The 12684-nt window shown below is 36.9% G+C and overlaps 3 protein-coding genes across 6 annotated transcripts; 1 reads left to right on the top strand and 2 right to left on the bottom strand.

Annotated features, from left to right (window-relative positions):
* Nucleotides 1–91: 91 nt before the first annotated feature.
* LOC103458740 (neurofilament heavy polypeptide-like) lies at nt 92–4939 on the top strand. Of its 4 annotated transcripts, none has more exons than XM_008399754.2 (12): nt 92–352; nt 758–835; nt 1062–1103; nt 1190–1258; nt 1828–1875; nt 1991–2041; nt 2238–2279; nt 2684–2725; nt 2879–2920; nt 3000–3041; nt 3115–3144; nt 3224–4939. In XM_008399754.2, exons 1-12 carry the CDS (start codon nt 130–132, stop codon nt 3334–3336), a joined length of 822 nt encoding a protein of 273 aa, XP_008397976.1. In that variant the 5' UTR covers nt 92–129; the 3' UTR covers nt 3337–4939. The 4 variants fall into 4 exon arrangements, with proteins under 4 accessions (XP_008397976.1, XP_008397977.1, XP_008397975.1 ...); XM_008399755.2 differs by having other exon boundaries at nt 2235–2279; nt 3251–4939; XM_008399753.2 differs by having other exon boundaries at nt 2235–2279.
* Nucleotides 4940–5965: 1026 nt separating this feature from the next.
* Nucleotides 5966–7773, bottom strand: LOC103458739 (fatty acid-binding protein, brain-like). Its single transcript, XM_008399752.2, has 4 exons — nt 7583–7773; nt 7327–7499; nt 7148–7249; nt 5966–6478 (listed from the first exon to the last, which is right to left on the bottom strand). The coding sequence occupies exons 1-4, from the start codon at nt 7653–7655 to the stop codon at nt 6428–6430; spliced, it is 399 nt and encodes a 132-aa protein (XP_008397974.1). The 5' UTR covers nt 7656–7773; the 3' UTR covers nt 5966–6427.
* Nucleotides 7774–10530: 2757 nt separating this feature from the next.
* On the bottom strand, nt 10531–12431 carry LOC103458738 (fatty acid-binding protein, brain-like). Its single transcript, XM_008399751.2, has 4 exons — nt 12250–12431; nt 11974–12146; nt 11798–11899; nt 10531–10685 (listed from the first exon to the last, which is right to left on the bottom strand). Exons 1-4 carry the CDS (start codon nt 12320–12322, stop codon nt 10605–10607), a joined length of 429 nt encoding a protein of 142 aa, XP_008397973.1. The 5' UTR covers nt 12323–12431; the 3' UTR covers nt 10531–10604.
* Between the last annotated feature and the right edge of the window lie 253 nt (nt 12432–12684).

The raw sequence follows: 12684 nt of genomic DNA, 5'->3' as shown, positions 1-12684 counted from the left end.
AAAGAAAAGAAACCAGTCAAAGAAGAAATAAAGGTTGAGAAACCTCCAAAAGAAGAAATAAAGTTTGAGAAACCTCCAAAAGAAAAGAAACTTGTAAAAGAAATAAAGGTCGAGAAACCACATCAAGAAATGGAAGAAAAGAAACCAGTCAAAAAAGAAATAAAAGTGGAGAAACTGCCCAAAGAAAAGAAACCTGTCAAAGAAGAAATAAAGGTCAAGAAACCTCCCAAAGGAAAACTAGGTTTTGAGAAACCTGTCAAGGATAAGATCAAGGAAAAGAAACTTTCAGAAGAAGGAAAATCTGAACAGAAACACCAAACCGAAAAAATAGGAGTAAAGAAACCTAAAGAAGGTAAGAACAAAACCAAATTTCCAATAAACTAATCCTAACCAATTTAGCTTTCAAGTGTTTCAGGAACCCAGTTTCAAGGATTTTGTCAAACCCTCTTCATGGTCATATACACTCTGCTAGGATATGGTTTAGCATTTTAATGATCATCATCAGTGGTGTCAGAGTGATATGTATGGACAAATCAGATTTCTAAATGTCTCTAAGGTCTACACAAGCTTCATAAGTTGGTGAAAAGGAAATGAAGTACAACAGGATTGAACATTTCAGAAAGATGAAGAACTGAACTGAGAGACAAAAAGCCAAGAAACATAGGAAATAAGAAATATGGGAATGAGGAAATAGGGCGAGAGCTGCATTTTTTCTTCCAAGCGATGATATAATTGGCCATTTACCTCTTTGTTCTAGATATTAAGCCCAAAAGAACAATCAAACGGGAGTTTCCAACTGTCCTCAGGAAGCAACATCTTAATGTGACAAAACCTGGTGAGGCAATGTGCAACATTTGTGTATACATATTTACTGTGTGTTTTATAAAAAATACAATTCACAAAAAGCTCTTCATATAAAAATGCAAGTAAAATACAGAGGTGCTGAAAAGGCTAAATTTTAAGCAAGTTTTTTTCTATTATTTTGTCCTGTTTTATGTAATCCATGCATAGATTTTTAAGAAACTTGCAGAAATTGCTGAAATCACAATGTTTTTTCACAGAAGCCACTCCAATCAAGACCAAAAAGGTGGCAGTTGTGAAAAGTAAGAGTCACAATCACCACATTCACATTTAGATGAGCTGCTAAAGTAGTTTTCAGTTTTAATAGCCTTTTTTTTGTCTCTGAAAGAGCTCGAAATCCCAGACAAAAATGTCTCCTTAACAAAGACGAAAGTAAAGGCAGTGCCACTACGAAAAGGTGCGTCTTTGCAGTTATTCTTGTCATATAGGTTGTGTTGATGGGCCCAAATGCGGCAGGTGGAGGCGTATGGTAGATTTTGGTGATATAATGAAAAAAAAGAAGAACAAAAAACTTACAGCTATCAAAGGAAACCAAGGGAGCCAGAGAAGAACAAAAAACATAAATCCTAAAAGGAAAACAATGGCATGGAACAGGAAGAACCAGCAAGAAGTGAGAGGAGAAAGGGTTATGGGAACTGAGAGAGTAAATACTGGAACGATGGACCAGGGCTGACTAGCTTGACCACAGGTGTGAGGGGAGAGAGAGAAAGTGGCAGGGGGCGAGGGAGCGTACACAGGGGACTAGGAAGTGAATCTGACAGTAAACCAAAAATAAACACAGGGCACACTATTAAACTATAGTAACTAAGAATAATTCAACACCAGAAGTAAACACAATGAAGTAAAATCATTAAAGAAGGACTGAACTAAAGAAAATCAAAGATTGAGAAGCCTGTCAGGAGAGAACAGTTGCTGAAAGTTTCAATAAATCCAAACCAGGAAGTAAAGTCCTTGTTTTTGTTGCAGTTCCTGAGGTTCCAAAAGAAACAACCAAGCCTTCAAAAGTCAAAAAAGGTAATGCAGTGGCTGAAGCTGTAGTTAGTTTTATAATAGAAGTATTTTTTTTACATCCCAGTGTTTCTTTTCTTGCGTCAGAAAACTGGTCTGAAATATGTTTTATTTGCTTCAGTTGCTGAGGTTCTTAAGGAGAAGAAGATTGAACCCATCACTCACAAAAAAGGTTTGAGTCTTTCAAGTTATCCACGGTTTTCTCTTTTTAATTCATCTCAAAACATGTTTGTGTTTGTGTTATACTAATATCTCGTTAATTTTAAGAAATATTTATTACATCAACATGAATGTTCTTTCCATTTTTAGATGACAGTTTTGACTTATGATTTTTATTCCTGTGTATTAATTAATCTGTGCTTCAGCAGCTGTTATTAAGGCAAAACCAGCACCTGCTGAAAAGAAGAAAGGTAGGGAGATGCAGTGGTTTGTTTGTTGCATCATTTCTATTTAATTTAGTAAAATTGTAGTGAAAGTAGTTGTAGATGATTTACTGCCACACATTACGATAGAGACTCTACTAAAAACTGTGTTTTTATTACAGAGTTTGCTACCTAGATTTTAGTCATGAAATAATTTGATGCTGAAATAATAAACATTTTTAATGTGAACGAAGGCATAAATCCATCTAAATACTTATTTGGGAGGATTTTTGTTAAAAGCAAGAAGTTACGCTTCAAAGAAGAGCTTTTGGAGAAAGATGGAATTACTGATTATGCTTTATAATTTCAAGATTTTTGAGCTCTTATTATACAAAAAGCCTTCAATCTAAAACATTGATGCAAACATTGTTTGCCTTGCTCTTATTTTCCAGAGAAAACTGTCCTGAAGGAGACGGTAAAAGATAAAGTTAAAGGTAAAGATTGAAAAACATTGTTGTTGCCAACGCTCTTTTACTAAAATAGGCGAGATGCTTATTCAAAGAAAAAGATGATACTGAAATACTTTACATGAAATAATTCTGCAATACTTGTAAACAATTATGAGTTGAATATGTTTTCATTTGCAGAAGACAGAGTTCTTAAAGAGAAACAGGAGCCAGCAAAGAAAGGTACAAATTTTAACCGATATTCTTCTGGAGTTCACATCAGTGTGGCTTCATTTACTTATGTAGAAAACTGTTGTTGCAGAAAAACCTGCGGAGAAGGCTGCCAGAGACGAGAAGGTTGAAGGTACTGAATAGTTTCTGTAACTTCTGGTATTATAATTCGAGTTTGAGTTAACAATATGCCGTCTTGTTGACAGAACAACTTTTGGACAGCTTTCCCATGGATGGTAAGCACAAATTCCCTCTTACTGAATAAAATATACACAACGGTTTAAATTGAAAAATAATTAAAAAAAGGAAATAAAGAAAACTGGCTGGTATGTTTCTCTCCAGACGAGCTGCCGTACTTCCAGTGTTTCTTCCTGGACGAGGACGAGGCTCAGTTTCCATTTTATGCCTTCTCACCTCTACACATTTAACTCCCAGTGTGCATCTAATCTGAGGCGGCCTTACTCATAACGACAAAGTCCTGTCACACTCCGAGCTGCAGAAACATGGCGGCACCCGTTCACTGTGTCCAACAAGCGACACAGAGCGGGTGAAATGCGACGGACTGTTTTTATCGTTTTGCTTCCGGGTCTGGTTGAGCTCTCGTTTTGAATACACGAAGACAGCGTCATTCCTTTTGATTCATTTCCAATTTCTGCACTCCAGTTACATTTTAACTTGAACAACCAAGACTTTTGCAAAATAGTCTGTGCATACAGTATATTTAGTTTGCTTTTCAAATATAACACATTCTTATAATCTCACTCATTTAAAGAATTTTGTTCTCTTAAAGGAAAAAATGTATCTCCACGTAGCAGAATTTTTCTTTTAATTTTTGCATGTAAACTATGGGATGGAATGACCCTGCTCTGTATCTGAAAGCTCCCAGACTCACTGCAGGATGATACCTGTGATGAAGTCTTATTTAATGAAATCATCTGCACCAAGTGCTTGTTTAAAAGTTGGTGCTGCTTTTCTTGAACTCTGGTTTGAGTCCAAGTTTATTTTGAGATGGTTTTTACCATCCGGTCTCCGTAATTCCTTGACTGACCAAACACGTGACGTCGTTACCAGCTGTACCTGATATATTTGAGGTAAGCAGGTTCTTCTGCCCAGGTAACATCTAAACATCCTGGTGTCGAGATGTTCACTGAGAGCTAAACACGACATCGATCATGCAATAGCAACCGATTTGCTTATCCGTTGCTCCCGACAAGCAATATTACTGACTGCGTGGTGGATTCCACGCAGAAACTTTTAAGCGTTTTCTGAGCCGTGGTCCAATTTAAACCTGGCAACACAGAAATCCTCAGATGCTCACGGAGTGAGCTTCGCCAGCTGCATATGGTTCATTTGCTGTTTTTTGCACCATATGCTGCACAGAAGACAGGAGGAGTGCTCTGATTTAAAGCACCAGTCCTGAGTCGAATGTCAAACTCCTTACAGCTTCGGAGGAAATTGCAGGAACAAGCTCTACGACGGGGCACACGTCGCAGCTCTCCAGTAACTTAAACTGTAAAGGCTGTATATTACAGTGATGTTTATAAATACCCACCAAAAATGTTGTGGTTGGTGTGTAAGAGTGAGCTGTCCTGTCGTTGCATACCTGTAGGAGGAATGTGCAATACTTAGTTAATGTAATGATCTCATTGATTTGATGGCATCTTTGGCTGTCTTTTAATAGCCTGTGCATGTTGCGTGTGTGTTTTATGCTCCCAAATGTTGAGACTACATGACGACTTCCTTCGAATCAAAACCTAATATATAGTAGAAACACGTGAAGCACTGACGTAATTTTAAATCAGAAACTCGTGTTTCTGATGAGCAACTTGAAAGTTTTTTTCAAGTTGCTCAGAGACGACAAGAATCTTGATGTAAATAGTTTAAAAAATGAAACAAAAATGTTTATTTTAACTGGAACCATTACCACCTGAATTGCATTTCCCTGCTGTAAACTTGTATTATGTATAAATTTGTCAGGCCCTCAGTATTTTTGTCAATAAAAACAACTTGTCAGCGAAATAATGCTACGTGTGTGATGTGTTCTTTGTTTTTTTTTTCCTCTTAAGCCTCAATTGGAGGCACTTCAATAGTGTCAGCATGTCAGAACCTGACCTCTTTATACTTTGACAATTACCATCTCAGTATCAACATTCAGGTAATAACTGGCTACTGCTTTTATCTTATCACTCTTACTGTTAATGCAAACTTTTAAAGGTTGAGAGTTGAGATCCAGCTACAACTAACAAATGTTAGGTGAGCATACTCCCATACGAAGCGAGACTGGGGTTAAAGCAGGTCAGTTTACACCAGCGAGACAGATTCCTCACAAAGAGGAAACGTTTGTCATTCTATAAAGAGTGCTCTACGTACATCCAAATATTATCTCTGTTACAAAGAAGATAAGCCCCCTTTTTTGCACTTTAATTAAAGACTGTAAAACTTGGGCTGCAACTATTAAGAAGCTGAAATATTTGTGCAAAAGCTTTTTACAATTATCAAGTTATAAATGACTGATTATGTCAAATCCCTTCGCCTGGGTTCACCTGAATCATTTTTGTGCGACTGATTAACTGAGAAGTGACCGGGAGTTCAGACGTGAAGAACGGCGCACTGATAAGAGGAGCAGAGACCGCGGCTTAGCTTCACAAATTCATCCGTCTTCATGCTGAAAAGCTTTCCAGTATAAATCCAGATGGCACCGAATCCCTCCCACTGTTTTTGCATGAATCACTCTGTGCGACCAATTAATCGAGGAGTGGCCGGGAGTTTCGATGTGAAGAATGGCACGCTGATAACAGGAGTTTAAGCTGTAGCTTAGCTTCAGTCAAATGCAAAATAAAATGTGCGTACTTAAGGAGTGTGAAACGTTCTAGCTTGTCTTAAGGGTATCTGCAGCTGGACAAAAGTGCGGATGACAACAGCAAACATAACGGCTGCATGCAGAGTTGCAAAAAAAAAAAAAAAAGGTTAACCCAGTGAAGGAATGGAGATAAAAGGGGAGCAATGTTCACTGAGAAGTTTTACGGAGCTCATAGAGGGTCTGAAAGATTAGGAAAGTTTAATTTAGCAATTTATTTCACATTTCCACTTTTAATACATGAGTCAGAAACAGTTTAGGCCCTTGATCATTATCCATGTATCTTACAGAGGATCTCACAAAATAATGGGAAAGGGAATGTCTCGAGGATCATGATATAGAAAGTTATATATCAGAAATTATAATTCTGGGACCAGTCTTTTGTTTTCCAGAGTGTGGCACTATATCGCCCCACCTGCTGTTGTTCCAGTCTATTATTTTTAATGCAGCGATACTGTGCTGTTCTTACTCAAGGTTATCATACATCCCCATGACTACAAAATTATGTGTTTATGTAATGAAAAGAAGTCAAGTGCAAACCATTGTTTGAAATATAAAAGAAAGAAAGAAAAATCTACATATTTTTAATTTCAGGTAAAAAGTAGAAGCTCTTGCTGATGGTTTACTGTGCTGGGATAAATGATGTCCTCCTTCCTTAAACTTTAGGCCTTCTCAAAAATGCGAACTGCTTGGACTCCCTGAAAGGTTACCGTCTAGAAGAAGAGATAAAGCAAGACAAGTTAGATATATTGAGAATATTTTTGTAAAGGTAATATAAAGTTTTGTTTACTTTTACTTGCATCATGAAAACCACGGGTTGTTGACAACAAAATAAAAAGTTCTTCCTGATTTCCTGTTTTGTAATTATTAAATTCTTAAATATTTTAGTTTTTACAATACTAAGCTTTCCACATAACTTTTGTCTGTCTGACTTTATTTAGAAAGATTAAATTAGATGTTCTAATCAATATTATTGATGCTCTGCACCAGTTACATTTTTCTAATTAAAGTTTAACTGAAAATTCCTCAAGTATAGTAGAATAAAATTTTCCTGGGTTTTTTGTTTGTTTGTTTTGTCATATATCATTTTGACGTCAAGTGGATGATGTCCGCAAACGTTCAGTGAAAGTCTAGCCAACGTAAGATGAACGTTTAATGGAGTCCGGCGAACGTCGTCAAGGCAACGCTCAGGAGATTTCGCCTGAACGTTCAGTGCTAGCTTGGTATGTTTCGAATAAATAATACTCGGTGCAAGAATATTATTTATTTATGCACCGAGGACAGAATCAGGAGAACGCCTCAAGAACTGCCAAGGGCAGCATAAACTAATAAATATCATCACGGCGGCAAGTAAAAATAGCGGAAATCTCAATAAAACTCACCAACACCATCTTTCCATTCTTGACTTCTCTTGTAATTTTGTTCTCTTTCCCATCCCACTTCTGTGTATGCACAAGTTGGTCTCCCTCCATGGTAAAGGTAGACTACAAGAGAGAATGTGAAACACATGGTTAGAACAACAATAGGTTGCGACTCACACAAAACATTTTGTAGTTTTTACCTTTACTTTTCGGTCGTCAGGTGTAGTCTCGTCAAACTCCTCTCCCAGTTTGGCTGAGACTTCAGTGACCCTGAAGGTGCTCTGAGTTTTAATCACCACTCTATCCCCATCTGTGCTGATTATTACTGTGGGTTTGATTACATTGGCCACTTGTCTTGTGGCAAAAGGAACTCCTGCCAAGAGAATATATGAGTCTGATTCCACTAATATATAATTCTGGGTACATTTTTGAATTAATTCGTCATAAATATTCTACCTAGTGCCTTCATGTAGTCATCAAAGTTCCGACTTTCCACCATTTTCCATGTTGCGCAGAAAGCCTCGACCATTGTTGCAGATGTAATCAGTCCTGTAAAACTGACTAACCTTCTCCTTTCTTCTATGCAAACTCCGCATCCCGTGTACCTGTTTTGTGAGTCAAATTAGTGCTGGGGGCGGAGTCTCCAGGTCACCACCTGAACAGCTGATTGGTTGCACCAAAAGCGTTGTGACCTTTGATTGGTCAGCACAAAATCAGGATTTGTACAGGTTGTACGTTAAGAAGTCAAATTATACGGCTATAGTGGGACAATCGCTCCATATATCGTTGCATGAGCATGGAGAAATAAACACGAAAAAGTATGGTTTCCTGAAAAATAAGTTTAAAATTCACTTAATTGAACACAGTATTGAACACAGACTGATGTTTTCAAGTTTTTATTTATGTTATATTCTCCCTGTACATGACAATAAATAAAATATATAAATAAATGTTAAATCAAAACTTTGGTCTTATTAATAAAAAAAAAGTACATTTTCCTTTCAAGGTGGCAGTTGGTAAAAAGGAATTGTAAAAGGTATTGTACAAGCCAATAATTGTGATATTGGGAATTTTTATGAAAAAAAATTGTAATGCATTTTTTATTTTACCACAAGAAAAAATACAAATTTAAAAGTTGATTATTTTATTATCATTATTGTCATTGTGTGATAATGCTGTTGCTATAAAACGGAAATTCATTTTGTTTCGATGTTAACCTTTCTTCTAAGGGATTCTGCTATGTCATTTATTTGGTGAAGCTTATCTGTGCCAAAAGTCGCTGTAACTGTGCAACAATTTACTCTGAGCAAACAAATTTGCAAATAGCAGTTCAGAGAAAACGTTTCTCGTTGCAAATGCTCTGCTGAATTATTTTGCAACATAATAACCTTTCCTATGTTGCTCTGCATGTCCCCTGAGTCTCTTCTGGTCTTATGCTGTGATGAAGACCCTGTTGCTTTCAATCAAAAGGCTCTTGGGAAGGAAAAAAAACATGAGGAACATTAATTGATATATTAATGCAGATTGCAAACCATCCCTAAGGTGAAAAGGTGGACTCAGGAAGAGAGATTCCGCCTTTTTCTTTCTTTTGGAAACCTGTTGAGCCCGAAAGTAAAAAAACAATGTAAATATTGCATTATTGGTAAAAAGCCAATCAGAGAATCACTCAAAGTATACTTCCAAAAAACTGACTTTCTTTTGTGAAGATACCCAGTTTGAGATTTCTTCTGTATCACACAATGTTACTTTGTCCAAAATATATTTATAAGGTATATAAATGAATATAAATGTAAACAAATTTTGGCTAATAAAACCAATCTGAAATCAGCTACCCAATGCAAATAAAAAACACAGCAGAAAATTAGTTTTACAAGATGTTAAAAAGTGTTTCCTCCCTCATGTTTTTTTAAGAACTCAAAACTTTATGTGCAAAATAAAGAATCTTGTTTGAATATAAAAGGAAATCTTAGATTTCGAAAATTATCAGCACCAAAATATGTAAAAAAAAAAAAAAAAAAACCCTGCAGAAAATAAAAGCTTGTGGTCACTTCTTAATAATCAGGAACTTTGTACATTTTCATTTCTTCCATCTGTCACAGACATCTCCACTGAAGTAGTTACTGTTGGTCAGTGTTTTGGTTTTAGCCTTAATGCAACCGCTTTGCTTTAAAAAAAAAAAAAAGTTAGTTTGTTTGTTTCAATTTTTTCTTAAATGAATATCTGATTTGGGTGACAGTGCAATAAGCACTTTTAACTGATTTATTTAAATGTTCATGATTTAGCAGGCTGCAGGTAGCTACTGTAGCTTCTTCCCTATGTTTCTGAGTAGTTGCCGTATCCTTGCGACTCCAACCAACCGTGTGCTGACATGGACAGAAACTACTGTATATTCTTCCTTTCTTACAGATATCAGCTAATTCTGTGAAATTAAGTCTTGTGGACCAGCTGACAAGCTTTTAAAGACGATCAACAAACAACTATAGGAAGCATAAATACCAACTGGTAAGGGGTGTGGACCACACAGCTTTTGATATTGCAACATAAATTATTTTACTGGTGTCAAAAAAGTCCACCGGTATTACAGAGAGGAGAGAGAGGGCAGGCGGGTGTGAGAACCAGGAGGGGTGATGGGGAGCAGACATCTAGTGCCGCCCCCTACGAGATGCCGCCATGGACAGTTGCCCATATAAAAAAAATTAATAAATTGCCACTGCCTCTTTGTGTTAGACCATCCGGAGGTCACTATGGGACATTCCCTTCAATGTTGCACTGAGAAGTTATACAGAGAATATAGAGGGTCTGAAAGATTAGCAAGGTTTAGCAATTTAAATTAAAAATAGATTAGAATTTATTGTTTGTCATTATACATATGTATGTGATGTGTAGCGCCTCCCTAGGGGCAGCAGGACAAAGAATGGGGAAGCCAGGGTGGGAACTGTCCTTGGTGATGGCTATGGATCTGCTGAGGCAGCAGGAGGAGTAAATGTCCATCAGAGAGGACATTTAAATTTTAATACCAAAGTCAGAAACAGTTTAGGCCCTTGATCATTACCCGTTATCTTACAGAGGACCTCACAAAATATTGGATATGGGAATGTTTCCAGGGTTTAAAAATTAAAACAAAAGGCAATTTTTATTCACATTGTAGCTACTTTTTTCAAAGTTCTTTTAATGAAAAGTCAGAAAATGTAACACTGTAACCAGAATTTTTTTCCAGATGTATGAAGCAGAGTTTGGCAGTGCCTCACCCCACCTGTTGCTGCACACTTCCAGTTTCTCTTTGTGTTAATGTCGTGACACTGTGGTGTTTTCACTTAAGATAACATAATAATAATTAACATAATACATGCCCATGGCTTTAAAACCATATACTTATGTACTGAAAAGAAGTCAAGTGCAAACCATTATTTGAAATAATAATAAAAAAAACATGTTTATTTTTCAGTTCAAGTAAAACGTAAAGCTGCTTCTGGTTGGTTTACTGTACTTGGATAAATGATGTCCTCCTTTCCACCTTCTCATATGTGCGGACAGCTGTGACGTCCTCAAAGTTTAACGTCTAGAAAAAGAAATAAAGCAATGCAAGATGTGTATACTTAGAGTATTTTGTAAAAATGAAATTTGCTTTGATTCTTCTTACTTTTGTCAAGAAAACCTCTACAGGCATAACTATATGTATGAACCTTTTTTATATCTGAAAAGCTTTAGATTTATTGCTGCAAAAGGTGGTAGTTTTTTAATACGGGCTTATTCAGAGGTCAAGCTAGACTTATTTGTTGTCCGTCATTTTGGCTGCCCGTTTCCAAACTATTCCGTCATATTCAATATTTACCCATCCATTTTTACATTTTATTGACATAGGTTATTCAGTTGCATTTCATTTTTATGCAGTTTTATATTAAGTTGATTAGAGAATCCTGCTCCCATCACATATCAAGCAGATATGTGTTTCTCTGCACTGCCAGGAAACGCTGACTGTGGCCCCAATAACTATAAACAATGAAATTAAACAACTCTTCTTAAATTATGAGGGCCTCTCCTGCTGTGGTCTAAATGCACACCATCACAACTTCCTCTGTGTCTGCATCTGGAAGAGAAATCTGTGCTATTTAGACCAGATCTAAAATATCTTACCCAATCTGGAACCGATGGATTTTCTGATTAGGTACAAAGTACTTGAGTAGCATTTTACCAAATACTTATTATTCTTGAGTCATTCCTTGGATGGATACTTATTACTTATTTGATATTGATGCCTTGTACCAGCTAATGAAAGTTTTACTTTGATGCCTTTGATGTTCATACAAGCGCAGTAAGATAAGTGTTTTTATCATTTATTTTTGCCGTGGTAGACTTCAATGCCTTTAATAGAGCCAATTTTGAGGTTTGTCAAAATTGTCGGCAAACGCTCAGTCTAGCCAACGTTAGATGAACGTTTAATGGAGTCCGGCGAACGTCGCCATGGCAACGCTCAGGAGACGTCTTCTGAACGTTCAGTGCTAGCTTGGTATGTTTCTCGAAACCATTCGCTTCAGTGTTGCTAAGCAGAATATAATTTATTTTATTTTGGGGACAGCATCACAGGAACGCCTCAAGAACTGCCACCGGCAGTATAAACTAATGAATATTACAACTGTAAGTCAAAATAGCATAAATCTCAATAAAACTAACCATCACCATCTTTCCATTCTTGATTTCGCTAATCAGTCTGGCCTCTTTCCCATCCCACTTCTGTGTATGCACAAATTTGTCTCCCTCCATGGTAAAGGTAGACTACAAGACAGAATGTGAAACACATGGTTAGAACAATGGGTAGTGACTCATACAAAACATTGTGTAGTTTTTACCTTTACTCTTCGGTCGTCAGGTGTCTCCTCGTCAAACTCCTCTCCAAATTTCGCTACATATTCGGTATTCCTGAATGTGCTTAGGGTTCTCAACATCACTCTTTCTCCATCCGTGCTGATTATTACTGTTGTTTTGGTAGCATTGCCCACTTGTCTTGTGGCAAAAGGAACTCCTGCCAAGAAAATTTACGTCTGATTTCACTAATAAATTGGGCTCGAACTTTATCATAATAAATATTCTGCCAAATAAAGGCGAACTTAATCCAAATTCCTTACCTAATGCCTCCATGTATTCATCGAAGTTCTTACTGTCCACCAGTTTCCATGTTGCGCAGAAAGCCTCGACCATTTTTGCAGATGTAATCAGTTCCGTTCGGTCTAAAACTGGTCACCCTCTCCTCTCATATGGGTAAACTCCGTATCCCGGTAGCGCTTCGGACTCAAGTTAATGAGGGGCGGAGTCTTTAATTAACGGTCTGAACGGCTGATTGGTTGTATCAAAAGCGGCGTCACCTTTGATTGGTCATCACAAAAACACACTTTTAAATGGTTGTATATGCATGAGGTGAAGAGGCGCTCACTCAAATGACCGTGGAGAACTAAACACAAAATGTGATACTACAAAATAAGTTTTTAACGCAATAATTTCTGTAAATTCTATGTTAGCTACAACTAATAAAAGCACATTTAAGATTACAATATAGACTAAAA

The sequence above is a fragment of the Poecilia reticulata genome, linkage group LG22 (genome assembly GCF_000633615.1).
Source record: "Poecilia reticulata strain Guanapo linkage group LG22, Guppy_female_1.0+MT, whole genome shotgun sequence".
NCBI classification, from domain to species: domain Eukaryota; kingdom Metazoa; phylum Chordata; class Actinopteri; order Cyprinodontiformes; family Poeciliidae; genus Poecilia; species Poecilia reticulata.
Note: the sequence above shows the minus strand (reverse complement) of the source record. Positions and strands in the feature narration are given on the sequence as shown.

What these genes read in the sequence shown, in the direction of transcription:
- LOC103458738 (XM_008399751.2), bottom strand. Translation starts at nt 12,322, where the DNA reads ATGGTCGAGGCTTTCTGCGCAACATGGAAACTGGTGGACAGTAAGAAC. An exon ending in TGAATACATGGAGGCATTAG is followed by an intron (nt 12,147 to 12,249) that starts GTAAGGAATTTG and finishes TTTTCTTGGCAG; the next exon opens with GAGTTCCTTTTGCCACAAGA. An exon ending in AGAATGGAAAGATGGTGATG is followed by an intron (nt 10,686 to 11,797) that starts GTTAGTTTTATT and finishes TTCTTTTTCTAG; the next exon opens with ACGTTAAACTTTGAGGACGT.
- LOC103458739 (XM_008399752.2), bottom strand. Translation starts at nt 7,655, where the DNA reads ATGGTCGAGGCTTTCTGCGCAACATGGAAAATGGTGGAAAGTCGGAAC. An exon ending in TGACTACATGAAGGCACTAG is followed by an intron (nt 7,500 to 7,582) that starts GTAGAATATTTA and finishes TTCTCTTGGCAG; the next exon opens with GAGTTCCTTTTGCCACAAGA. An exon ending in AGAATGGAAAGATGGTGTTG is followed by an intron (nt 6,479 to 7,147) that starts GTGAGTTTTATT and finishes CTCTTCTTCTAG; the next exon opens with ACGGTAACCTTTCAGGGAGT.
- LOC103458740 (XM_008399753.2), top strand. Translation starts at nt 130, where the DNA reads ATGGAAGAAAAGAAACCAGTCAAAAAAGAAATAAAAGTGGAGAAACTG. An exon ending in ACCCATCACTCACAAAAAAG is followed by an intron (nt 2,042 to 2,234) that starts GTTTGAGTCTTT and finishes TCTGTGCTTCAG; the next exon opens with CAGCTGTTATTAAGGCAAAA. An exon ending in GGACAGCTTTCCCATGGATG is followed by an intron (nt 3,145 to 3,223) that starts GTAAGCACAAAT and finishes AAGGAAATAAAG; the next exon opens with AAAACTGGCTGGTATGTTTC.